This window comes from Myotis daubentonii, chromosome 8 (assembly GCF_963259705.1).
Source record: "Myotis daubentonii chromosome 8, mMyoDau2.1, whole genome shotgun sequence".
In the NCBI taxonomy this organism is placed as follows: domain Eukaryota; kingdom Metazoa; phylum Chordata; class Mammalia; order Chiroptera; family Vespertilionidae; genus Myotis; species Myotis daubentonii.
The window spans coordinates 36,766,642-36,794,056 of record NC_081847.1 but is presented as its reverse complement, the minus strand read 5'-3'; the positions used below and the strand labels follow the sequence as shown (position 1 = coordinate 36,794,056).

At 46.7% G+C, this 27,415-nt stretch overlaps 1 protein-coding gene across 2 annotated transcripts; it reads left to right on the top strand.

The window, feature by feature from the left end:
• The first annotated feature begins 1,846 nt into the window (after positions 1–1,846).
• GGT7 (gamma-glutamyltransferase 7) lies at positions 1,847–22,813 on the top strand. Of its 2 annotated transcripts, none has more exons than XM_059705921.1 (15): positions 1,847–2,063; positions 8,739–8,974; positions 9,326–9,477; positions 10,694–10,811; positions 11,691–11,758; positions 11,969–12,042; positions 12,364–12,560; positions 14,408–14,495; positions 16,028–16,155; positions 16,330–16,418; positions 17,978–18,127; positions 18,233–18,350; positions 19,123–19,260; positions 20,390–20,482; positions 22,070–22,132. In XM_059705921.1, exons 1-15 carry the CDS (start codon positions 1,895–1,897, stop codon positions 22,130–22,132), a joined length of 1,881 nt encoding a protein of 626 aa, XP_059561904.1. In that variant the 5' UTR covers positions 1,847–1,894. The 2 variants fall into 2 exon arrangements, with proteins under 2 accessions (XP_059561904.1, XP_059561903.1); XM_059705920.1 differs by having other exon boundaries at positions 1,849–2,063; positions 20,390–20,489; positions 22,070–22,813.
• The last annotated feature ends 4,602 nt before the right edge of the window (positions 22,814–27,415 follow it).

Genomic DNA, 27,415 nt, shown 5'->3' with positions numbered 1-27,415 from the left:
TTATATTTTTGATATTTATTTTATATATTTAAATGCCATTTAACAAAGAAAAATCAACCAAAAAAAATGAGTTCGCGTGTCACCTCTGACACACGTGTCATAGGTTCGCCATCACTGCTCTAGGAGATACCAAAGATATAGATTTTACTAAAAATATGTTGACCCCACTAGGGGGACTCACACCCCACTGAGGGAATGGACATCGATGACGGGACACAGACCTCATTTAGTTAAGACGTGCCCTACTGGGGGGATAGTACTTTACTGAAGCGTAACAAGCCCCATGGACTTCACTGAGAAGATACTAGCCTCTCTGGGGGGAGAAAGGCACAAGCAATGGGCACACAGTCCCAGGTACAGACAGTCACAGCTTTGGGCCGCCCTCTTCCTCTTCCCTCTCCCCAAACCTTCTCCCAAGTCCTAGAGCTGTTCCCGGCCCATTACTGCCCTCTCCTGTCGACAGGTATCAATGCATGTTCTGGGCCCATAATAGATTCCCCACCCCACCCACTCCACCCCTACCCCCCTTGTAGCTTTTCAAACTGCCCTGGAGGGAAAGAGGGGATGTGTGCCCAGGGGCTTGACCAGTCCCCTCCCTCTCCCTCCCTCTGCACTGTATGAAGAGAGTTTGGACAAGAAGCCTAATGAAGAGCGAACCCCTCATCCTTGGAGATGGGAAAGTAGCGCAAGCTATAGCGTAGTTGGAATTCCTCAGCGTGGGAAGAGGATGGGTAAGGTTGGATGAGATGAGAATCCACAAGGTTAAAGACATGAAGATAATGATAATAATGACATTTATTGAGTAGGGCCAAGACCTACACTAAAAGCTTTCTACCTGTTGCTTAGTCCTCACAACAACCCCCCCGAGACGGATACTATTAATCTCTCCAGTTGTCAGATGAGGAAACGGACACTAAAGAAGATGAAGTGTCTTACCCAAGATCACACCGTGTGTAAGTGGTAGCACAGGAAATCGAACACAGACACCTAGACTACAGAGACCCACTCCCCACTCCCCACTTCCCCACTCACCCACCCACCCAACCCCACTCCTGCCACACCGTCATGCCCATTGTTCCTTTCTTAAAGCGTCCTTTCCAGAACCACATCAAAAACTCTTAAAATGATGGTAACTATTCAGGTTCCGGAGACCCCACCCCAGAGTCCTAAACCATGCTCTCTAGAGTGGAATCTGGGCGTTTGCTCGTAGGGATCCTAAGACACACTGGGTTTAGGTCAGGGGTACCAGAAGGGGTTGGGCTTGAAAGAGGAGTCTGAGAAGGGGGGGGGGGGGGGCAGTGAGGGATCTGACGTCTGAGAAGGGACGTCCAAAGGAGGAGCGCAGTCTGAGGATGGAGCAGGTGCTGGAGGGGGCCAGGGGCAGGGCGTCAGGTCGAAAGAGGAATCTGGGGTCGGAGGAGTCCGAGATCGGAGGAAAAGGATCTTGGAATCCAAGAAGGGGCCTGGGACCAGAGGGGTCTGGGATCGGAGGAAGAACCGGGGTCGAGGAGAGGTTTACGGCCAATGGAAGAGTCTGGGGCCTGAGGAGGATTCTAGCTCCAACTGGAAGAGCGGATTTGGCCCCCGGCTGCATAAGGTCCTGAATCACTAAGGTCGCGCTTGTAACGTGCCCTTCTCCACGATCTCCCACTTCGCGACCCGGCATTGCCCTCGGGACTCTGCAAACATAATCCCATCTCCACCTGCGCGCCAGCTGCCCGCTGACAGCGCTGAGCCAGGCGGGAGCGAGTCAGACCCCGACAAGCGCTAGGGTGTGGGTGAGGCGCCCCCTCCCGGCGGCCCGGGAGCGCAGGCCCCTCCCTCCCAGCCACCCACCCCGGCCCCGCCGCACCACTTCCGGCAGGCGCTGCGCTGCTGGGGGGCGCGGGTGAGGATGGCGGCGGAGAACCAGGCCAGTCAGGAGAGCGCCCTGGGCGCCTACTCGCCCGTGGACTACATGAGCATCACCAGCTTCCCGCGGCTGCCGGAGGATGAGCCGGCTCCCGCGGCCCCTCTGAGGGGCCGCAAGGACGAGGACGCCTTCTTGGGAGACCCCGATACAGGTGAGGCCCGCTGCCCCCCCTTCCCCCCCGCCCCCCCCCCCTCCCTGCCCCCTGGGATGCCCCTGGTCCTCCATCTGCACGGGGCATCACCTCCAGCCTCCATCACCCGAATTCATTCCCTTCCTCCTGGACCTTTCTCTTCTCCCTTTTTTCCTGTTAATTATCTGATGGGATTGGGAGTGCATCTCTGCCTTGGAGTCCTAGGATGCGACAAGGGAGAATGATGCCAGAGACTGCAGTAGGAGGGGTGGGGGTTACCTTTTGGGAAGAACCAACTGATCAGGAGGGAATGTTGGAGGGGAGATTCTGAGGCACAGCTGTGATCACCCAGAAGAGGCTTTTCTCTAGTCACAGAGAACAGGATAGCAGAAACCAAGTCGCAGGCTGCAGTAGGATGAATAGAGAGGCTAGGTCTTAAGAACTTCCCCACAGCCAGGGATGGTGGGAGGGAGTGACCGTGAGGGAGAAGCTGGGAATCTCTTCGTGTCCAGGGAGGGATAAAGAGAAGATGATGCTGCCTGTCTGTATGTGCTGGGTGGTGGGATCCAGGGGGATGAACTGAATGACCTCTCAGAGTCCTTGGGGACCAGAGTGCCTTTGCTGCCCTGTGGTTTACCTCACCCCTACCAGAGCCATGGATCAGGCCGGGATGTTAGTAAGGTACCCTGGAAGCAGGCCCCAGCATTTTACTGTGTTCTCTTCAGCCCTCTGCAGAGACTGCAGGGGTGGGAGTAGGGAGGGAGGAGACCGTGCTTGGGGGAGACCTGAGGGCCAAAAGCTCTCTGAGCATTTCTTCCCTAGGGCTCTCTCTCTCTCTCTCTCTCTCTCTCTCTCTCTCTCTCTGCTATCCATGTGGCCCAGCTCTATTCTTCATCCTCCATCCCCCATCCCTCTTTCCCTCAACGTCACTTCCTGGCATTAGAGCATCCTTCTGCTTCACTCTCTCTTCCTCCCAGTGCCTGCACTTGAGTCCTATCCCTTACCAGCCTGGCAGACCCTGCTTTTCTGGTTCAGCCCTCGCTAGCCTGGCCCTTCTGTAGTTACTCCCAGTCTGACAGTCCCAAATTCTTTCCCCTTCCACAACTTTCTGGTTATCTGGCCCTGACCACCAGCCCCTGCCAACCTGAATAGACTGTACCCCACCTGGAGGGGGTGTGAGGTGACAATAGGAAACCTTATGGGCATCAAAAGTCAAAGCTGCAAATTAAAACTTTTTTTTTCCCCAGAGGGAGTAGCTCTGTAATCAGGAGGTAGCAGGGAGAGGGGTGGGAAGATGTGTCCTGGTAGATACCAGTCTGAACCAGGTCCATTATTCAGGGTCAGGAGTGCCAGGTCTGTCCCCGCATTGCCCTGATTCACTGTGTGACAATGGGCACACCTACCCTTGACTTCCCCTTCCAGCTCAACTGGGAATGCCTATCTCTCCCAACCTAGCGATTGGAAACGCCTGTTTTCTCCTGGCCCCATATAAATGCATTTATCAAAACCTGTGTTATTTATTTGTGTGATCAAATAATTACTCAATGTCTGTAAACCCTTTGAGGGTGGGATCATGACTGTTTTGTTCACCATTCAACCCAGTGCTAAGCATTCAATAAACATTGCTGAATGAATAAATGAATGAGAAAGAAGATCTCAGAATGAAAGAATGGCAGCAGAGGGAGTTCTCAAAACTTAGGGAGTACCATGGTGAGTTAATACAGACTCTGCCCTAATCTGTACAAAAATCCAGGCGAGACCCCAATCACCTGAGTTGCTGGGAACCTATACCTTATGCCAAGGTTGTGCACTAAGGTTCCAAGGAACTTGCCATCATACCTGTGTGGTCTTTTCACTGCCATGTCTCCAAGCACTGCTTCAAAGCCCAAGCCTCCTTTGGCACAGCTGGACCAGCCTGCTGGCTAACGTGGCCTCCTATGTTCTCAACCTGGTAGTGCTACCTTGTGGCATTGCCCCATCCTCTTATCCAGAACCATGGTTTGCCCGGCTAGCCTCTAGCCTGCCACACCCTAGAATCAAGTGTTAGGCACCCCACAGCAAATCCTGTGGCAAACAGAGCTAGGTGCCCAGCCTACGTGGCTCAGTGGTTGAGTGTTGATCAATGAATCAGGAGGTCACAATTCAATTCCCGGTCAGGGCACATACCTGGGTTGTGGGCTTGATCTCCACTGTGGGGTGTGCAGGAGGCAGATGATCAATGATTCTCTCTCATCATTGATGTTTCTAACTCTCTCTTCCTTCCTCTCTGAAATCAATAAATACATATTTTCTAAAAGAACACAGAGCTAGGGGATAACCACTCCAAGTTTGGAGTAATACTGTCTTTCCTCTCTTCTGAGCTCCAAGCCCAGATGTTCCTCTCTATTCCAGGCATTCGCTTCCAGATGTCCTGCAAGTACCTCACCTTCAGCATGTTCTATGCTGAACTCATCATCTCTTCCCCATATACCTGCTCTTCTCCCAACGTCATTCTCAATGAATAATACTGCCTTTCATCCAGTCTCCAAGGTAGAAGCTCAGGAGCTACCCATCATCCCCCCTCTTCTTCTTACTTCCAAATGGTGATCAAATGCTCTTTGCCCCCCTTCTAAGTATCTTTCAAATTCCATCACACCATTCCTGTCATCACCACTGTAGACTAAGCCATTATTCTTTCTTATCTGTATTAGCCATAGGCTTATAGCTCTTCTGCCAGCCTCCTGCCTCCCACCCAATCCCAATCCATGCACTTCATATACATACTTATATATACATATATATGTTATTTTTTATTGATTTCAGAGAGAAAGGGAGAGGGAGAGATGGAAACATCAATGATGAGAGAGAATCATAGATCGGCTGCCTCCTACATGCCCCTCACTGGGGATCAAGCCCGCAACCTGGGCATGTGCCCTGACAGGGAATCGAACCATAACCTCTTGGTTCATAGGTCAACACTCAACCACTGAGCCATGCCGGCCTGGCCCACCCTGCACTTCTGATCATGTCACTCCTGGAGAGGGTTCAACAATCTTTAGTGATTCTCCCCTTCAGGAAATAAGCAAGCCAGAAAGGACCTCAGTCTCCAGCCAAGATCTCTCTCCTTAGCTCTAGATTTGTCAAGTCAACTCTATTCAGGGTTCTTTTGTCATAAACTCGGCTAAAATTGAGCTACATCTAAAAAGAAAATTTTATTAGGTAGCATAACTGAAAAGTTCAGGGGTATGGGGCTTTAGTTATAGCTGCATGGAAGTGCCTAAAACGGAATGGGCTTGACTCCATTTTTTGCTTTGTTTTCCTTTTTATGGGCTTCTTCTTCAGAAAGCTTCCCATTTTGTCAGGACAGGTTGCCCCCAGCAACAACAGGCTTACATCTTATTACCTTAGTAACCTAAATAGAAAGACAGCTTTTCCAATAGTTACAGCAAAAAAACAAAGATTGAACCTAATTGACCTGGCACTGATCATATGCCTGCCCCTGAACCAGTCACTGTAGAGGTGCCTATTCTGATTGGCTAGGCCTAGGTCATATACTTACTCTAGTCAGTAATGAGGGAATGAGGCATGAGAAGGGAAATAGTATTGTTTAAAAGAAAATGGAATGGGGAATGGTATCTAAGCAGATAAAAATTAGATGGCTACTAGGTCTGCTGCCTCCAGACAATTCCTGCTGGTTTTTCACAAACTCAGAATAGCTAAAATTGAACTCATCTTTTTCCCAAAAGACTTGTGTGTTCTGCTCCCCAAACTAACCTTTTACACAGTGTCCTGCTATTGCTCTTACATATCAGTAAAATCAATGGTATTATTGCTTCAATACTTACACAGTAGGGTGCTCAATAAATATTTTTATTGAATAAATCAATAACTTAATAATTGATGAAATTTAAAAATCTCGAGTAGCTCCATCTCTGATATTACCTTCATCTCCTGGTTTCTCATACCTGATTGGAGATAACAGATCTAAGGGAAAGTACCTGGAAATATCAACTAAAATTGCCTTGTAAGGTTGGTTTTTGAGGGGGGAAAATGGCTCTTGATGACCTGTGGAGCAATGAAAAGGTGGTTTTTGAATTATACAGACTCTTGATTCCACCATTTACTTATAACCTTAAGCAGGCAGTATCACCTTTCTTGGCTCCAGTTTCCTCATCTTTAAAATTGGAGAGAATTGGTCTATCTTATAAAGTTATGGGAACACTTCAATGAGGAAATGTCTGTAAAGTACCTGGTAATGCAGTCAGTCTCAATAAATGTAAGTTCCAAACTCTTTCCTGAGTTCTTTTGAAACCTCTAGGTGCCAAAGAGAGTTCTGTGCCCAGAGTAGGTGTTTAACATCTGTTCAATGAATTCCAATTTTATTTACAGATTCTGGTATTGAGCATTAGATGGAAGCACGATCAACTGAAACAGTTTTCCGGAAGACAATCTTCCTTTTTAAATAAAAATTTAAAAACAAATTACATGTTCAAGGTAAAATAAATAAACAAACAAATGAATAAAGAAGGAATAGTGAGGAAAAGTTCCCTTCTCCATTGTTGTCTTCCTCTAATTTTTCCTTTTTATTTAAAGATATATGTATTAATTAAAATAAAATTTCAAACAAAATATTCTCCCACCCCACCTTTAGGATCTTTTCCCAAAAGTAATGACTGTAAATAATTTATAAGAAATATATATATGTGTGTGTGTGTGTGTGCGTGTGTGTTGCGTGTGCGCGCGCTAGTTTCTTATTTACATAAAAGAAGAGTGGATTATGAAGGGCCTTGACCACTAGGTCAAGGAGTTTAAGTTTTTATCATGTTGGCATTGGTGAACCAATTTTAAATAGGAAAATATACCAGTCAATTTTTAATATTATCCCACAGATTTTTAAAGAGGTTATACTCCTAGTACACAGTAGTAGGTGCTCAAAAATATATTTATTGAATGAATGCACTTTTATTTTTTAATATATTTTTATTGTTGATATTATTACAAATATTTCCCATTCCCCCCTCTTTCCCCTCCTCCCAGCCCCTCCCCCCTCCCCTCAGCTCTTTACCACCCTATTGCCCGTGTCCATGGGATGAATGCACTTTTAAAAAACACATTGTGAGTACAGCAAGGTATTAAGGTACCAAGCTAAGGACCTTTAGGACATTTAGAAGCCTGGGTTCAAGGCTGTTAGCACCCAGGAGAGGGAACTATGGGATAGAAGAGGGTCTCTCTGTGTTGCCCAAGGTTGAAAAAGAATGGAAATAACTTTGAGTGAGCGCTTATGGGGTGTTTTGTATACATCGCTTCATGGAATCTCTATACTCACCCGGCCAGTTAGGGATTAGTTCCATTATTAGGATGCAGAAAGTGAAACTTATAATTTGAAGTGACTTAGCCATAGTAACTCAGCAAGTGAAGTGGCTTTCAAGTCTTTCTGCCCCCACTCCTACATCCTCAGATCCATTCTCCAGATAGCAGCCAGAGGGATGGTTTTTTGTTTGTTTTTAAATATGTTTTTTATTGATTTTAGAGAGGAAGGGAGAGGGAGAGAAACATGGATCGGCTGCCTCCTGCACACCTACTGGGGATTGAGCCCGAAAACCTGGGCATGTGCCCTTGACTGGGAATCAGACCGGTGACCTCTTGGCGCATGGGAGGACACTCACCTACCGAGCGGCAATGACCAGGGCCAGAGGGATCTTTTTAAAGCATAAAACTGATGGCTTCACATTCTCGCTTAAAACTCTTCAATGGCCTCCCATGGCTGTTGGGGTAAAATCCAGGCTTTTCACTAAGCCAAGGCCCAGTGATCTGGCCTAGCCTCCACCCCACTGCTCACGACACTGGAACCACACAGGGCTTGGGTTAATTTTTTTTCTAATGTGCCATTTCATTCCTGCCGTAGGGCCTTTGCACCTGCTGGTCCTTCTTTCTGGAACACTACATACTCACCACTTGCTCATTCTCATCCTTCAGTTCTTAGCTTAAAAGTCACTTCTAAGCTAAGAGGCTGCTGAGGGGCTGTGGCTGATTTTCCCAGCTAAGCAGCCCCCAACACACACCACTATTGTCTTATTTCATCCTTTTTATTCATAGCACCTGCCACAACTTGTAATTATATACTCACCTGTTTACTTGTTTATTACCTTCTTTCTCCACAGATCTGTGAACCCCAGAGGGCGGGAACTGTCTGTACCTTTCCCCTAGCATCTAACATAGGGCCAGAAACATAGCAGATCTTCCATATTTGTTGAATGAATGAATGAATGAATGAATGAATGAATGAATGAAGCAAGGTTGGAAGCCAAGGTCTATCCACTCAGTTTCGGTAACTGCCTCCTTGAGTAGAAGGCTGGGCCCAGCTCTGGGAGTATCTGGTTTCCAGGGAGGGTCCAACTCCCGCCTCTTCAGGAAGTGTTCCCAGTCCTGGGTCCTGGGTGCTCGGGAAATTTGGCCTAGGGGCAGTAATCCAGCTGCCCAGCTGCCCTGCTGGTGGTCCCTGTCTCTTCCCAGCCCAGACTGCCAACCTCGCCCGCCCTGGGGTGCATGGGGGTAGGTAGACGCTGGTGCTATATATTGGCGTTTGTTTGACGGGAGTGCGGAGAGAGGGGACAGGATATAACTCCGACTGGAGGGCGGCAGGGCGGGGTAAGAGACTTCCAGACTGACACCCGCCTCCGACCTCTCACTCCCACCTCCACCCCTCGCCACCCGCAGACCCGGACTCCTTCCTGAAGTCAGCGCGCCTGCAGCGGCTGCCGTCGTCATCTTCAGAGATGGGGAGCCAGGACGGGTCGCCTTTACGCGAGACCCGCAAAGACCCGTTCTCCGCAGCAGCCGCGGAGTGCTCTTGCCGCCAGGACGGGCTCACGGTCATAGTCACAGCCTGCCTCACCTTTGCCACGGGTGTCACTGTGGCGCTCATTATGCAGATCTATTTCGGGGACCCTCAGGTGAGAAGTCGCTTGGGAAGACCGTGGGAATTGGGGACTGGCTGAGTGGTGGAAGTGGGCCGGGAATTGAAAAGGGGGAGGAAGGTCCCAAAGCAGGGGGGGGGGGGGGGGGGACTCGGGGCATGAGAGGGACAGAGCAAGGAAGGGACTGATCAGATAGGAGGCACTTGAGGTAAATGAGGGAAAAGAAGGTAAATAGCGGAGAATCAAGGGGGCAAGAGGACAGGGCTCCCACCAGCACCCCCACCCCCACCCCCACCCCCACCCCCGTGGAGGTTCTGGGGTTAGTGGAGGTACCCTAGGGAAGCCGGGGGCTCCTACTGTCCCCAACTAGCCCCTTCCCTCTCCCAGATCTTGCACCAGGGCGCCGTGGTGACCGATGCTGCTCGTTGTACATCACTGGGCATCGAGGTGCTCAGTAAACAGGGATCTTCTGTGGATGCAGCTGTGGCCGCAGCCCTGTGCTTGGGAATCGTGGCTCCGCACAGTTCTGGCTTGGGCGGGTAAGGAGCTCCCCACTGTGGAGGTTGGGGTCCCCCAGGTCTAAGTCCCTGTCCTGGTCTGTAGACCTCATGTGGGGGTCTCCAAGTTTGAGCAGAGAAACAGATAGGCCCCAATTCCTTGCATTTGCTCTTTCTACACACACCATTTCATCCCTTTCTTCTTACATGGTGTCAGAGGAGGTGTTTTCAGAAGCTTCTTCTGTTTTAAAAAAAATTTGGAAAATGATGTTGTACATTGTAAGGTGGGGTGCACAAGTAAGGGTATACTGTCATTAATTAAGGCAGCGATACTTAACTTTTGGGCTCACAAATCCCTGTGAGTCTGATGAGAGCTATGGACTCTCTATGCTCCAAAAATACACCCCCCCCCCCTTAAAACAGAGGACAAATTGGCCACCCAGGAGCCAAACCCAGAACACAGACAGGTTTGGTTTGCAGACTTAAATTTTTTAAAATGTGTTTCCTATTGTTGAAAAGTTGAGAATGTCCAACATCTCTTGAACCTGAAGAGACCTGGTAACACAGTTCCATATGACTGCAATGATCTGGACCTGAGTAGAAGCCGCTTCCCATTCTGTGCCTTCTACTTTGCCTCAGGGCTACCACTCCCCAATCTTTGTTAGTTACTTGGCTGCAGGCCGCCATCTCAGATGCTACCACCATCTCAAATGCAGACAAGTCACAGAAAAGGGACAAGCTGACAAAGTCCATGTCTTGGTTCCTGTAAGACCAGTCTTCCAGACCCTACCAAAGAAATTCCCCTTTTGTTTGTGCACAGTCTGTTCTTACATAATTCAGTCCTGGGAGAGGGAGTGGAGGCATACCAAGGAGGCAGGTGCAGGAAGCTGGCAAGGGTCCAGCTATGGTCTGGGGGTGGGGGGGGGGGTAAGGGAAGGAGAACATCCTGCTCTCCCAGTCTCTGCTTTTTTTTTTCTTTCTTTCTTTCTTTTTTTTTTTTTTAAATCAGGGATTAAAGTCTCCAGTGACAGGCTGAAAGAGGTCCTTGAACTCTGGATCCCTGCCTTGATTTCGCTCCCCACCCTTGTGGTGCGGCTGAATCTCTGAATCCCTGTTGGGGAGGGGGCTCAAACACTTGTCTCCTGATGACAAACTAAGCCTACAGCCATCGCCATTGGGAGTTGAAGGGTGGCAGGTTAACTGTTCAGAGGGGTAGCATCTTTTCGTCACCACCTGCCCCCTTCTGTGTGTTTTCCAGTGGGGGTGTGATGCTGGTACATGACATCCGACGCAATGAGAGCCGCCTAATTGATTTCCGGGAGTCTGCACCAGGGGCCCTCAGGGAAGAGGCCCTGCAGAGATCCTGGGAAACCAAGGTGCGGACCCTCGTGAAAAGAAAGTATGGGGGGTGGAGGGGTGGTCTTCCTTTACTGCCCTTCTTCTAACCCAAGCATTACTTTGCTGAGTATTTGCTATGGAGGTGAGGAAATGAGTTGAGCAGGATGCTCTAAGGTTATGAGGGAGACAGGCAACCCTCCAAATAAAATACTGAGCAAAAAATTCTGAATGGTGGGTATCAGGCAGTACAGCAACATCTTAACTTCTGTGGCAACCTTGCCTATCTGGCACATAGAAGGAAGAAAAAAGGCCACTGAGCAGCCTGAGACATCAAAGTTGCTGCACTATCACTCACACATCCCACTCTGAGCCTGTCGACTACAACTTTCCCAGTCCTCAACATGTTGGAAGATTAGACAGGAACTGCTAGAGGAAAACCCACTGTCCACTGAGAGCAAAGGCAGAGAGAGAATAACTTGGAAAAATAGATATTTAGCACAGAGGTAAAAGCCAAACACACACCTGAGTTACACAGCTCATAGTAATGGTGGAATGCTAATGAAAAGGTAAAAGGAAGGTCTCTTGCCCACTATTTTAAAAAGCAGGAATAGGTATATCCAATGAAGACAGGTTCCCATCTAAATTGGTTATGTCCTAGCTCTTAAAGGGATTTGCTTAATTTATAAGTCCCTCAATTATGATAAAGGAGGCCTTTCTGCATTTGCTGATAGGAAGTCGGGGAGATGGGAGGGAGGATGCCTGCTGGGACAGCCTGTCCCTCCTCTAGGATACTTGGCCTATGTCTCTCCCCTGTGCCAGCCCCCCCATCCCTGGCTTGGGGCTCTGCAGAGTTCAGCCCAGCCCCCCCCTTCCAGTGACCTGGTCTCCTCTCTCCCTCGCCTGCCCGCCTTGCCCAGCCTGGGCTCTTGGTGGGGGTTCCCGGAATGGTGAAGGGGCTACATGAAGCTCACCAGCTCTATGGCAGGTAAAGACCCTCCCCCTGGGGACCAGGGGCCCTGCCTGCACTGCTCCTTTGGTGGCCTCCTACCTTCCTGGATTATTTCCTTCCAAACTCCCCTCCTAATATCCCCTTCCCTTGCCAGGACTCTCCTTCCCAGGAACCCCCTCCTCCCGGACCCCTCCTCATCCCCCCAGGACCTCCTCCACCCCCTTCTCTCTGCCCCCCACTTCTCAGGCTGCCATGGTACCAAGTCCTGGACTTCGCAGCAGCTGTGGCCCAAGATGGCTTCAACGTAACCCATGATCTAGGTCAGTGGGGCCTGGGGGGTCAGGGGAAAGGCATGCGGTTGATGGAGGGGGGGAGATAGAACCTCTGAGATTTGGGGCCCAAACCAGAAAGCACCTCTCTTCCAGTTTGCTCCTCAGATCTCTCCCACCCTTATCAGGAGGCAGATTCAAATGAAAAGATCTAGAGAGGCCCATATATACCCTACCTCTCCCATAACAGGCTCCTTGGGGGTTGGAGCTTAGGGCCAGACACTCAGCCCTTACTTACTCCACCTATTATGCATCTCAGCCATCGGGTCCAGCCCTGGCAATCCCTGCCCAGCCTCTTGTCCCTGCCCATAGCACGTGCCCTGGCAGAACAGCTGCCGCCTGATGCATCTGAGCACTTCCATGAGACGTTCCTGCCATCGGGCCGCCCACCACTACCTGGCTCGCTGATGCAACGGCCTGACCTGGCCATGGTACTGGATTTACTTGGCACCTATGGCCCCGCTGCCTTCTATGCTGGTGGTAACCTCACGCTGGAGATGGTGGCCGAGGTGAGCACATGGAGAGCCCATCTGCCCCAAAGGCCCCTATTGTAGGGGCATCCTTTCCCCCCTTTCTTCCCTGGGTTTCTCTCTACATATATTTACTTGAAATTCTAGAATAGGCAAAACTAATCTCTGGTGATAGGAATCAGAGATCAGTGGTTGTTGGAATGGGAAGGCTTGACTGGAATTCGGCAGGAAGAACCTACTGGGATGATGGGAATGTTTTGTCTTGATTGAGAGAGGTAACTTTGGGCTTCCCAGGGCTGGTGCCAACCTGTACAGAGGCCTGTCCTGCCCCTCCCAGGCTCAATGGAGAACCGGGATCAGCTTCAGCTTCCCTGAGCCCACAACCTCACCCTGCCCTTGGGTTTTCTAGGGATTGAGCAAAGGGCCTCCTTCATTGGAACTGGGGGGATTAACATAACATAAGGGCTTACCAACTAACCTCAAAGAGTCTTAGTCTGAAGCAGTAATTGGTTTTAGAATTGTTGTCAATAGTTGAAAATTCCTGATGGAAAATTATGTTCAAGATAAGGATACACAGACCAACTCAGTGGTTCTTTCATCTGTGCAATAGGGTGATTATATCTATCTCTGCCATACAGTTATGGGAACTGAATAGGTCCATCACTCATTCTATATTACAAAGTGCCTGCTCTGAGCCAGGTCCTGTGCTGAGCACTGGAGATATGGATGTGGTGATAGAAGTCACCTCAGATGGACTTAACTGGAAAGTCCAGCGGAGTACTGGCTTTAGGTCAGCAGGACCCAGGGGCTCCATCCCCATTGTGAGGACTTGGTCTATCTTTCTTTCTGTCTCATGACTCTACTTTCCTCTACTTGAATTCACTCTTGGTCAGATCCTTCCCACACCTGCTCCCATCAGCTATCCTTCCAGTAAGCCATCCTAAGGAAAGAGCATTTCTCATTCCAGTAATTACAGCAAAAGCCTCAAGGTTATGTCCCATTGGCCTGTAATAGGTCTCATGACTATTCCCAAACCAACCACTGCCATGAAAACAAATGCTCTGATTAACCAGACCTGCATTGTGTATCCTCTCCTAGCAGTGGAGAAGGGGATGAAAGAGACTCTAACAAAGACCATCAGAGCTTCAAATTAAAAAAAAACCAAAGTTGTCACACAAAGGAACACACACCAGCCAAGCAATTCAATGTATAGTTCATTGAGGGTGGATTAGAAGTCAGAGGTTTCAAGTACTAAAAAAGGGAGGACATTCCTATTGTTATGCTAATTTAGGGTTGGAAGATTAGCATGCTGAATAGTATGAAATGAGCCCATTGGTTTGTACAAGATTGGTTCACTGGTCAGTAATTGGTCATGTCATTCCTACCAGGGCCATCCATGGTTTTGTAGTGGCTTTACTTATTTGTAGTGAAATGCAGAATTCAGTTTGATATCTCTCAAGCAAGTACTGCTGTAAGTGAAAAATCTTCCTTTCTCATAGGCAGAGAGGGCAGTAGTCATGAGTTCAGGAACTGCAGGTCACCCAAAGCTCACTGGGGAATAGCAGGACATGAGGCGGAGATGTAGGCAGGGGCCAGATCACAAGGAGCCTTAAATACTGAACTAAGAAGGTCATTCATAGAATGTACCCAACACAATGTCTTCCACATAGTAGGTGCTCAATGTTAGTGCTTTTTTCTCTTCCTTTTTTCCTGGGGTACCCAGGGCTGATGGGGTCCCTAAAGGTCATGATGGGAAATGCAGAAGGCACAAAAGTTATAAGCATCTGATCTGTCTGTGATTCAAACATATACCATAGGCCAAATGCACATGCTCACTGTGTAGTGTGTGGCTTAAAGTGGTGGTGGGGGCATTCTCTCCCTTCCAGGCTCAGCATGCAGGGGGTGTTATAACTGAGGAGGACTTCAGCAACTACAGTGCCCTCGTGGAGAAGCCTGTGTGTGGCGTGTACAGAGGTGACTTCTCCCCCAGCTCCCCAGGGTCCCCACTCAGGAGAATCCTCCCAGTCCATGGCTGTATGCTTTTGGCCTAGAGACTCCTCCCAATTTACCAGGAGAGAAACTGAGTCAGTGAGCTGCCTGGGCAGCTAGCTAATGAAGCAAGCCAGAGTCAGCTTACCTTCTGAAGTAGTCTTGGAGTCAATTATCCCACATATTTAGGATATGGGGAAGGAGGTCTGGTCAAAGGTTCAGGCCTAGAAATTGGGGTTCTAGCCATAGGTTTTCTTGATTTGGGCTCTCTGTTGTCTTGTCCCATCCCTGGTCCCACTCTCAATGCCCTATACATCATAAGAAGAACTCATAAGACTAAAGTCCATATAAGCTTCTGGTTATAACAAACTTTTCAAGACAGTCATAGACCTCCCTCTAATTGTGCCGAAAGGAAACCGAGGGCCCAGGGAAGGGAAAGAACTTAACCTGTCAAATTCAAAACCAATGATAAACCCATAAATTCAAGTTTATGGCATAAATGAAGTCCATGTTTGTTGAACCCAAAGTGGTAGGTTCCTAGGTCATAAGTTGTTTTTCCTCTAAGAGGCCCAGATTACTTCAAGCCCCAGAAGAGACTGCCTCCGAGTTCAAGTTTCCAGGCCTCAATCTCCAGCCCAATTCCTCTACCAGAGGCAGTGGCATATGGAACAGAGAAAGAGCATAGCTAGGGAGCCAGGAAGACCTGGGTTTGAGTACCAGCTATGCCATTCACCTTGAACAAGTCACTTCCCACTCTGAACCATGGTTCCCTCCTTAAAATGGAGATAATAGTGCCTACCTCTTAGGGTAGCCATGAGGATTTGATGAGATGATGTTGGAAGTTGCCCTGATCAGAATGGGCACTGAATATGTATTTGATTTTCCATTTCCCCCTAAAGCCTGTGTTCTCTTGGCAATGCCAGAACCTTGAGTACTCTGGGTTCCACTTGTATCCTGTAACTTTGGACCAGCTGATTCTCTGTGCCTCAGTTTTCTCACCTATAAAATGGAAATGATAAAAGTACCCATTGTGAGGATTAAGTGAGTTAATTAGTTATGGTTTGTGTTATATCAGATATTATTATTCCTTTGGTGTCCAAACATCTAATAACTAGAGCTTTATGTAGGAAGAGGAGGTTGCTGCTCCCAAGAAGTTTCAGGGGTGGGACCATCAGGAGCCCTGAATAGTATATCCTGCCCTATGGTGGGCCAGGAATCTGAACATCTGGACATCTGTCCCTGCTGTGCCAATAGCTTCATTGAAACTCTGGACAAATCACAGTCCTCTTCAGCCTTAGTTGCCTCATATGGAAGAGGAAATTGAAGACCAGTGTTCTGGATTGGGGTCCTGGCCCTGTCCTTGACTCGCCATGTGAACTTGCGTGTGTCCTTTTGCCTGTTACCGCTTTTCCTGTATCTGATGAGGGAGTTCAGTGCTGTGGTCTCAGTCTATGTGATGGTGGGATGTGGAGATGCCTTGACTGTCCCTGCCATCTGGTCATTTCCTGTCCTTTCAGGCCACCTGGTTCTCAGTCCCCCACCCCCGCACACAGGCCCTGCCCTCATCAGTGCTCTCAACATCCTCGAGGGCTTCAATCTCACCAGCCTGGTCTCCCGGGAACAGGCTCTTCACTGGGTGGCAGAGGTAAGGCCAACCCTTCCATTTGACCCTGTGTTGGGGGACACTGAGAGTGGGGGGATGGGGTACTTCCATGGGGCAGGACTAAATCCCCTCCAAGTTTTCTCACACACAAGTATTCTGGGTGTGGGTTCTGGGAGAAGTCTGGCAGCCTCTGCCATACCTCTGCTCTGTTTTCAGACCCTGAAGATTGCATTAGCCCTGGCCAGCAGACTGGGAGACCCCATCTATGATTCTACAATCATTGAGAGCATGGATGACATGCTAAGGTGGGTCTTGTGGCAGGGCCCTGGGGACTGGACAGATGGTGGCGATGTGGGGAAGGGATCAGGTGTAAAGCAGCTGATAGAAAAATAGGCCTGAAGTCCCAAGTCAATTCCAGCTCAACCCTAACTCACAATGTGACACTGATGCTTCTCCTTGCACCTCAGTGTTCCCATCTGTACAATGAGTTGCTCTACTTCATATGGCTCTCACAATTTTTTGACCCTAGCAGGGCACATATATGGGCCCATCTGGTCCTCCTTTTGAGTGGAAAAAGAAAGCCTATTAACAATTAAAAGAGTCTCCAGGAAAATATTAGAGGTGGTGGAGAATTTGATCAAAATGTGTCTATATTAGCAGCATAACATAATAGTAAAACTGTGGACTGTAGTCAGACTAACTCAGTTCAAATCCCAGATTCTCAGCCTATGCAGGCTTACCCTCTCTAAATCTGTTTCTGCAAGGGGGCCTGACAATAATGGTGCCAACCTCATGGTTACTTGTAAAGACCAAGCAAGATTATACATACAAAGCCCTGAGCATGTTGTCTGACACATAATAAATATTCAACAAATATCATCATTAGTATTAATTAGCAATAGGGATAAGAATGGTTACCATTTAACTACTATAACTGACTTAAAGGCTAGCTAAGGGAAAATCAGAAACCAAAAATATAGTTAATGTAAATTTGTATTTTCATGATTTCATAAATTTGCTTTTAAGATCAATACATATTTAGCTCTAAAATACACACACATGCCTATAATAAATCCATTCATTCAATAAAATTTTAAAAATATATATATATTTTTATTGATTTCAGAGAGGGAAAGAGAGAGAAACATCAGTGATGAGAGAGAATCATTGATCGGCTGCCTCCTGCATGCTTCCTACTGGGGATCAAGCTCGAAACCTGGGCATGTGTCCTGACCAGGAATGGAACCGTGACCTTCTGGTTCATAGGTCAACACTCAACCACTGAGACACTCTGGCCAGGCCATCTAATAAATATTTATTAAGAACTTACTATATGACAAGTCTTTCTGTGTCTTCAAAAAAAATTCTAATAGCAAGTAAAGATTCTTGTATATAAACCTCCCCTCCACATCCCCCCCCCCCCCACACACACGCACACATACACACACTAAATTCTTAGTGAAACTTAATTTTGAGATTATACACATCAGGTTAAGTGAATTCAGTTTGTACATGTCAAAACAAATATCTTCTGAGCATTCACTATACTCTAGGAGGTACTTTCATAGAAAGGATTAAATGAGTAAAGTCAAGTAACTAAAAGACTCTTGACTTAGGCACTGAATAAATTAAAAGTTGGCTCTAGAAGAGAATCTGAATAACACACAAATAAATTCATTCAGTTCAACAACTATTTCTTGAATATTTCCAATATGCTAAGACTAAGTAATCTATTTTTTGGTATAGACCAATGGGGGAGGCAGATATTAATCAAATAATAACACAAACAGACATCACAAAGAGTGGTAGGTGGAATGTAATGAGAACTTGCTGTGTGTTCATCTCCTACCCCATGTCTTTTCAGCAAAGTAGAGGCTGCCTACCTCCGGGGCCACATCAATGACTCCCAGGCAGCCCCTGCCCCACTCCTGCCTGTTTACGAGCTGGATGGGGCTCCCACGGCTGCCCAGGTGCTGATCATGGGCCCTGATGACTTCATTGTGGCCATGGTCAGGTATGCAAGCTCAGACTCCACTTGGCACAAGAGATCACCTAGGTGGGGGCTGGGCAGGAGTGAGAGTGGGCTCAGGGTTCACCTGGCCCCAATCTCGGCCCCCAGCTCCCTGAACCGGCCCTTTGGCAGTGGCCTCATCACCCCCTCGGGGATCCTACTCAACAGCCAGATGCTGGATTTCTCGTGGCCCAACAGGACTGCTAACCACTCTGCACCCAGCCTGGTAGGGTCTTGCTTCCCTCCTACCCTGGGGACTCCAAGGCTAGAGAGGGATAAAAATGTGTTACAGTATGGCTGCTCCTCCCTCCCTACTTCCTCTAGGAACTTCTACTGTAAAGAAAAGGAGCCCAGACAAGGTGTTTACTTCACTCCAGCCCAAGTCTGGGGCTGGGAGCCTCGTAGATCCAAAGAAACCTTGTCCCATTCTGTCAAGGTCTGATTGTGTGACCTGGGGAAAGTCATGTCCCCTCTCTGGGCCTCAGTTTCTTCTCACCTGTACTGGTATAATGAGGATAGTGGCCCCTGATTTTGTGCTTTAGGTACTCTCTAGTACTAATTGTCTATGTCTGTGTAATGCTGAGCTGATGGGGCTCAGCCCTATTGCTGGGCACCAAAGGAGAAAGGAAATAGGAATTATTGTGTAGTTGGAGGCCAGCACTCTTACACCCTGCAAGCTGGGGCCCCGGCAGGACAAAGACAGAGATGACCAGGGTGGAGATAATTCTGTTCATCCCCATAGCCATCTTTCTTGGCTTGCCCCTCCCCATCCCCTGCCATCCATAGTAGCCTCAAAACTTAGTAGGTTCACTATCCACCCCAGTTATCCAAAGACCCTGACCATTTCACATATAGCAAACTGTGGCCTGGGGAGAGACCGGTCTCCTACCTGTGGGAGATGTAAGAGAGGGAGAGAGGTTGGAAGAGTGGTTGAGTAGTCCTTATCCTATCTCACCCTACCTCTCATCTCCCTTGTGGCCTTGGTCCTCTGACAACAGGAGAATTCGGTACAGCCAGGGAAGCGGCCACTGTCTTTCCTACTGCCCACTGTGGTCCGGCCGGCAGAGGGGCTCTGTGGAACCTACCTCGCCCTGGGGGCCAATGGAGCTGCCCGGGGCCTCAGCGGCCTAACCCAGGTGAGGTTTCCTCCATGTCAGGCCTTCTGTGGCCAGGAGCCAAGCTGTGGCCTGGGCTGCAGCCTTCATGTCTCTTGCTCGTTCTCATCCTTTACTCACAGCAAACAAGGGCTGGAACTGCTTTGTGGCAGGGCCCTTCTGGACACTAAGGAGATGGGCTGTGCAGACTTTCTTAGTGAAAATGTAGCCCTGAAGCTCCCTGTCTTCCCAGGTTGCAGGAGAAACGCAGGGCCAGTGGAATTGAGAGGTGATAGGGCATCTGGACTGCCTGAATTCTGTCAATCTCAAGTTCCACCATGCTCTACTCAACATCTGAATAGAGAAGCAGCCCTCTTTAGGATTTGCTTTTGAAAGGAAGGGTCTGCTACACTCCAAAATGCCTCACAACAATTCCACAAATGTCTTGAGCACCTGATATATGTGCCAGGCACATAATTTGGCAGGTGGTGAGTTAACTAACCTGAGCTTTGGAATCAGACGCCCCTGGGTCCCAGGCCAAGTACTGCCAGTTTCCAATTGTGTGATGTTGGAGAATTCACTTAACCTCTCTGAACCTGTCTCCTCATCTGTAAAATAGAGATAAAAATAGCTAACATAATCAGAGTTCTTACTAAGTCCTGGGCATGGTAGTAGGTGTGTCAACTCTCTTAACCTTCCCAACTTTGGAAGGAATCCTTATTTCTATTTCATAGATAAAAAAACGGAGGCCCAGAGAGGTTAAAAAATTAGGTCCAGTTTAGTAAGAATGGGCAGGCAGTTGGTTCCCACACTCCAAACCAATAAGCTAAAAGTACCCACATTGTGACCTAGACTATCCCCAGCCATTAACTCTGTCCTGGCCAAGGACAAGGGAGGTCAGCCCTGGGCTGGGAGACTGGGTGCTAGCAGTGCCTCCTCCCTGGCTCTCTCCAAACTCTGGAGTGAATCACTTTTCTTCTCTGGCCCTCATTTACCCCTCTGTGAAATGGGGACATTCATCAAAGGTCTGCCTGTCTTCTGGGACTGTTGAGAAGCTCAAATGATACCCCTGGTTCAAAGAATCTAAAGACTAAGGAGTCTGGACCAGGAGGAAGGGCCATAGAGTCCATCTCTGGGGTAGCCATGACTTCTGCCCTTTGGTTGTCTGCAGGTTCTGCTGAATGTCCTGACCTTGAACCGGAACCTGAGTGACAGCCTGGCCCATGGCCGCCTACACCCGGACCTGCAGTCCAACCTCCTGCAGGTGGACAGTGAGTGTCCCCATGGAGTAGGCACAGGGCCTGGTGGGGAAAGAAGCTCCTCCCAAGGGTGTCCCTGCCTCAACCAGGACCAACTCCCTGCCATTGAAAGTTTTTCTTCCAACTAATTCCTAACAGTACAAGATCTGGGGGATTAGAACCATCCTGCCATTTCCTGGCTGTGTGGCCTTGGGAAATTTCTGTCTCCACTCTGAGCCTCAGTGTTCTCATTTATAAAATAAGAAGCAGTTGTTCATTCTGCAAACCAGTAAGTAATTCAGCAGTTTGTATTGAGTATCGACTGTGTGCCAGGCATTGTCTTAGATGCCAGGGATACTGCATTTACAGGGTAGGTGGATTGTAGGGAGGAGAATTTAAGTTGGGGAAATACAAGAAGCACCCTGAATAATAGCCCAGCAAGAGATGAAGACCTGAAATTATGCAAGAGGGTGAGGACTTACTCATTTATCCAATAAGTCTTGGCTTAACATTTACTATGTCCTCACTCAGTTCTAGGCTCTGGGGATCAGTAGTGAACAAGACAACATCCCTGCCTTTAAAAAGTTTATAATACAGTGGAAGGAGACACAGTAAATAAATAAACAAATACAGGTAGCATTAAGTACTTTGAAAGAAAACAAAGCAAGGTAAAGATAACATGGGCTGATATTTTAGATAGTGATGAGAAAAGTCCTTGAAGATTGGAATGAAGTAAGGGAGGCAGTTTTGTGACTCTAGGAAGAAACAATCCAAGCAGAGAGAAAGAAAGTGCAAAGTCCCTGAGATAGGAGCATGTTTGACTTCCATGATGGACAGCAAGGAGGTTAGAGCAGAGTTAACGAAGGGAGTTGAAGGAAGTGAAGAGAGGAGTTTAGAGAGGTAGTGAGGACCCAGTTGATAGTGGGTCTTAGAGGCCTTGGTAAGGACTTTAGATTTTATTCTAAGAGTCATCAAAGCTGTTAGAGGGGTCCAGCTGGTGTGGCTCAGTGGTTGAGTGTTGACCTATGAACTAGGAGGTCCTGGTTCAATTCCCAGCCAGGGCACATGCCAGGGTTGCAGGCTCAATCCCCAGTAGGGGCATCTAGGAGGGGGCTGATTAATGATTCTCTCATCATTGATAGAGGGTTTTGAGTGGGGGAAAGTGATATGGTTTAGTGGGTTAAAAGGACTCTTTGACTGCTGTGTGACTAGGCTATAAGGAAGGCAGGACTGAAAGCAGAAACACCAGTTAGTGGGCTATGCAGTAATCCTAGCAAGTGATGATGGCAGGTGGAGGTAAGACCCCAAAACCCCTTTTCCAATATTAAGAATGATTGTATATTATGGATCACTTACTGTAGGCAAGGCTCTGAACTCAATGCTTCCTGTGTATTATATCCTTTAATCCCTGCAACAACTTTATATAGTAGGTTCTTGTATAATCCCTATTTTATGCACGAAGATACTGAGGCTCAGAGAGGTCAAGCAATTTGACCAAGGTCATACACCTCCTCAGTGGAGCACCCAGGACCAGGACTCAGGTCTGACCATAGGACTCCTGAGCTAGTGCTCTGAAAACTCTGAATGTGTGTATGTTGTGGGATGGTTTTCAGGTGAGTTCACAGAGGAAGAGATTGAGTTCCTGGAAGCAAGGGGTCACCACGTGGAGAAGGTAGATGTCTTATCCTGGGTCCATGGCAGCCGGAGAACCAACAACTTCATCATCGGTGTGAAGGACCCTCGGAGTCCAGATGCAGCTGGAGCCACCATCCTGTAGAGCAGCAGGGTGGGGTGGGGGTCTCTGCTCCCCCCCCCCTTTGCATGTTCCTAGAGTCCTTCCTTCTCCCAGGTTTGGTCTTAGGAGGACCCCAGGGATGCCCCAGATCAGGGGCGAGAGGGGATGCTTATCAAACTCTTCCCCAGAGTAACTGGAAAATTCTCCATCCAGAGGCCTGTGGTGGTGGTGGTGGTGGTGAGTGTCAGTGTTCATATCAGGCAGACAGGACCTTGAGGAGTCAGACTATCTGTCTGTCTCCTTTCCCTCAGCCATGCTGGCCTTGAGCTTAGGGATGTGCTTGCAAACCCTTCTCAAGGGTCCTCACAACCCCACAATCTCCAGTCTGGCCTTACCTGGGCCTTGTCTTCCAGTTCCCTTCTCTTGTCCTCAGCCTCATTTCTTAAATGACTAGGTTTTTTTTCTAATGGGCCATCCTGGGAGGTTCCTCTCTTCCTCCCACCAGGTTGAGGCAGGCACATTGTATCTGGGGTCCAGGGTATGGAATCCCTAGGGGTGGGGGTGGGGACCAGCTCAGGGGCTTCCATTTGCAAAGGGGAATTAAAGAAAGAATATTGCTTAACCATGGCTCTGGCTTGATTTATGTTTTGGCTGTGTTGGGAGTTGAGTGAGAGACCTCAATTCACCTTGTCCTAGTAGCCTTGACTCCAGGGCAAACTAGAGTCAATTTTATGGGGGTCATAATATCTGCCATCTATCTAAGGCTTGTATTATAAAAATTATAAAGTAATTAATAACTATAATTATAGATGGCATCTATTGAACGCTTTATGTGTGCCAGGCCCTATGCTAATTTTATTTAGTCTTCTTTACAAATCTCATGAGGTAGGTACTATGCCCATTTTACAGATGGGAAGCTAACAAAAAGAGGTTAGAGACTTGTCTGAGGGTCCTCATGTATGAAATGGAAGAATTGGGATTCAATCTCAGGATGTCTAACCCTTAATTTGTGCTCGTAACCATTTGCACATCTACTAGGTGAATTACTTGTTATAACATATACTGTATACAATATATATAAGACAGTATGTACCTTTTATACATTATGGCATTTATGCATGCACATATCCATGCATTGTCGTCCAGACACTTTGTTAGGCACTGGAAATTCGTCATTGAACAAGAATATTTTTTATGGGTTTGCAGTTTACAGGGGGAATAAAACATTAAAGAAATAAGACACAGATAATTAGGGTAATTGCCATCACAAGAAGCTCTATGAGGGATGCTAGGAGAATGGATACCAGGAAAGTTAATCTAATTCAGGGGTGGGGTGGGCCAGCAAAGATCTCCCCAAGGAGGTGATGAGGGTGAGTAGGATCGAAAGAAAAGGATTAGATGTGAGATGTGAGAATATCATTTTAGGCAAAGGGATCAGTGTGTGTAAAGGTCCTTAGGGATGTGCTTGCAAAGAATGTGCTATGTTAAAGGAGGTGGGAGAAAGCCAATGTATTCTTCCTAGAGCAGGGATTAGTCAACAGACGTTTTCTGCAAAGGGCCAGACAGTAAATATTTCATGCTTTGAGGCTATATGGTCCCTGTAGTAACTACTCAACCTTACTGTTATCATAAAAAGCAATCATAGACATTATGTAAACAACTGTCTATGTTCCCATGAAACCTTATTTTATAAAAGCAGGGCCCAATTTAGCCTAAAGAGTAGTTTGCTGACCCTTCTGTTAGAGCATACTGAGAGAGGATGATGGTATGAGATGAAACTGAAGATATAGGTGTAACACTCTTATGAGGCATGTATTCATCTCCCCATTTTATGGATGAGGAAATTGTAACTCGAAGGCATGAAGTGACTTGTCCAAGATCATGCAGCTGATAGTTGGCAGATCTGTGATTCAAAAGCAGTCTTTTTTACTCCAAATATCATGTCCCTCTCTTCTCTTAAAAAACCTTTATCTGGTTACAGATGTGAGAATTATTTGAATATCAAAGAATCCATAAATATATGATGTAGATGATCCATGCCCTCAAAACCTCAACTTTCCAAAAATCCAGTAATTTAATATGCATACCCCAACTCCTTTTTTGTAGATATAACATATTATTTTATTTAAAAATAAAAATGGGATTATATTATTCACACTGTCTACAACTTCCTTTTTTTTCTACTTACCAATATAACATGAGCATTTTTCCATGTCAATATCAATACATATATACTAGTATCTATCTAGTCATTTATAACAATGCATCATAGTTCATTGTAGTGTTTAACCAGTTTCCTATTGAATATTTGGGTAGTTTCCAATGCAACTTAGAATATCCTTGTAACTTACCAACTCTCCTAGGATGTCTTTCAAGTGATGGAACTATAGGACTTTCCATGTAGCATATTTTTTGGGGGCCATGTGGGTCTCTTGGGGTCATTTTCTTTCTTAAATATACTAATGACATCCCTAGCTGGTGTCTCTCACTTGGTTGGGTGTTTTCCAGAGGGATTCCAGGCGAGGGCACATGCCAGGTTGTGGCTCAGTCCCCGGTAGGGGGCATGCAGGAAGCAGCTGATTGATGTTACACACTCACATGGATGTTTCTCTCTCCCTATCCTTTTCCCCATCTCTAACAAAATCAATAAACTGACCTAAGTGGTTTGGCTCAATGGATAGAGCATCGGCCTGTGGACTGAAGGATCCCGGGTTCGATCCAGGTCAAGGGCTCCCCCCTCCACCTGAGCCCTGGTCAGAGTGAATGCAGGAGGCAACCAATCGATGTTTCTCTCACATTGATGTTTCTTTGTTTTTCTCTCTCTTTTCTACTCTCTAAAAATCAATGGAAAAATACCCTCGGGTGAGAATTAAAAAACAATAAGAAAAAGAAATAAATAAAGATCAATAAAAATATATATTAAAAAATAAAAATAAAAAATCAACAAACTAGCCCTACCCGTTTGCTCAGTGGTTAGAGCGTTGGCCCTCAGCCTGAAGGGTCATGGGCCCGATTTCCATCAAGGACACATACCTCACTTAGAGGCTTGATCCCTGGCCCTGGTCAGGGCCCGTGCAGGAGGCAACCAATCGATGTGTCTCTCTCACATTGATGTTTCTTTTTTTCTCCCCCTCTTTTCCACTCTCTCTAAAAAAAATAATTACAGAAAATATCCTTGGGTGAGGATTAACAAAAAATTAAAAATTAATAAACTATTCTTTTTTGTTTTACTATGCTTTAATTGATTTTAGAGAGAGGAAAGGAGATAGAGAAAGAGAGAGAATCATCAAGTGGCTACCTTCTACTGAGGGTTTAGTCCACAACCTAGACCTGTTACCGGGAATCTAACCGGCGACCTCTTGGTGCACTGAACAATGCTCCAACCAAGTCACACCAGCCAGGGCAATAAGCTATTCTTTTAATAAAATAAAAATAAAAAATATACAAATGACCACCTGGCCAGGTTGCTCAGTTGGTTAGAGGGTCATTCTGATGAGCCAAGATTGTGGATTCAATCCCCTGGTCAAGGCACATACAAAAATCAACCAATGAATGCATAGATAAGTATAACAACAAATCAAGGTTTCTCTCTTTCTCCTCTCTCTCATGCAAATCAACCAATAAAACAAACACACACACATGACAGATTTGAATAAAAAATTTATTCACTGGAACAATTCTTATTTTTAGAACAAAAGTCTGATATCTTAGAAAATCCTTTTTATCACTTAACATATGGAATATATTATTCCATGACTATCTTCTTAAGTATCTACTCTTTGCCATGCACTGTCTAAGGCACCTGGGGATACTGGTGAATAAGAGAGACACAGTCCTTGCTTTCCTAGACATTATATTTTTAATCACAATTACTTTATTTAGACTGTACTATCTTGATCTACCATAGAAAACATCAAATCCACCTTGTATTGAGAATTGAATTTTTGCTGGCTATGAATTGAAGAGATGGATGCTTGGAAATTTCAAAAGGTTTTCTTTTTTTTTTTTTCTTCCTGCTCATCACTTGATTTTTAGATTCACTTGTTGATAGATATGTATTTGTTGTTCATAATTTTTATCTTTACCTTTTTCTTCTTCCTCTTCTTAAAGGATACCTTTCAGCATTTCATATAATACTGGTTTGGTGGTGATGAACTCCTTTAGCTTGTTCTTATCTGTGAAGCTCTTTATCTGACCTTCAATTCTGAATGATAGCTTTGCTGGATAAAGTAATCTTGGTTGTAGGTTCTTGCTATTCATCCCTTTGAATATTTCTTGCCACTCCCTTCTGGCCTGCATAGTTTCTATTGAGAAATCAGCTGACAGTCATATGGGTACTCCCTTGTAGGTAACTAACTGTTTTTCTCTTGCTGATTTTAAGATTCTATCTTTGTCTTTTGCTCTTGGCATTTTGATTATGATGTGTCTTGGTGTGGTCCTCTTTGGATTCCTTTTGTTTGGGGTTCTCTGCGCTTCCTGGACTTGTAAGACTATTTCTTTCACCAGGTAGGGGAAGTTTTCTGTCATTATTTCTTCAAATAGGTTTTCAATATCTTGCCCTCTCTCTTCTTCTGGCACCCCTATAATTCGGATGTTGGTACGCTTGAAGCTGTCCCAGAGGCTCCTTACACTATCTTCATATTTTTGGATTCTTTTTTCTTTTTGTTCTTCCGGTTGGGTGTTTTTTGCTTCTTTGTATTTCAAATCTTTGACTTGATTCTTGGGATCCTCTAGTCTGCTGTTGGGTCTCTGTATAATATTTTTTATTTCAGTCAGTGTATGCTTAATTTCTAATTGGTCCTTTTTCATATCCTCGAGGGTCTCACTAAATTTATCAGCGGTTTCAAAAAAATTCTTGAAAAACCTTATAACTGTGGTTTTGAACTCTATATCTAGTAGTTTGCTTTCCTCCATTTCTGTCATTTGTGATCTGTTTCTTTGTCTTCGCATTTTGGCTGCTTCCCTGTGTTGATAGAGTGGCTCTGTGTGCTAGGTGTCCTATAGGGCCCAGTGGCTCAGCCTCCCCAATTACCTGAGATGGACACTCTTGGTGCACCCCTTTGTGGGCTTTGTGCACAGTCTTGTTGTAGTTAAGCCTTGATTGTTGTAGGTATCCTTGGGAGGAATTGACCTCCAGGACAATTGGCTGTGAGAATCAGCTGTGTCTACAGTGGGAGAACTTCTGTGCTGGAGACACCCTTCTGGGGCAAGACTTGCTTCAGTG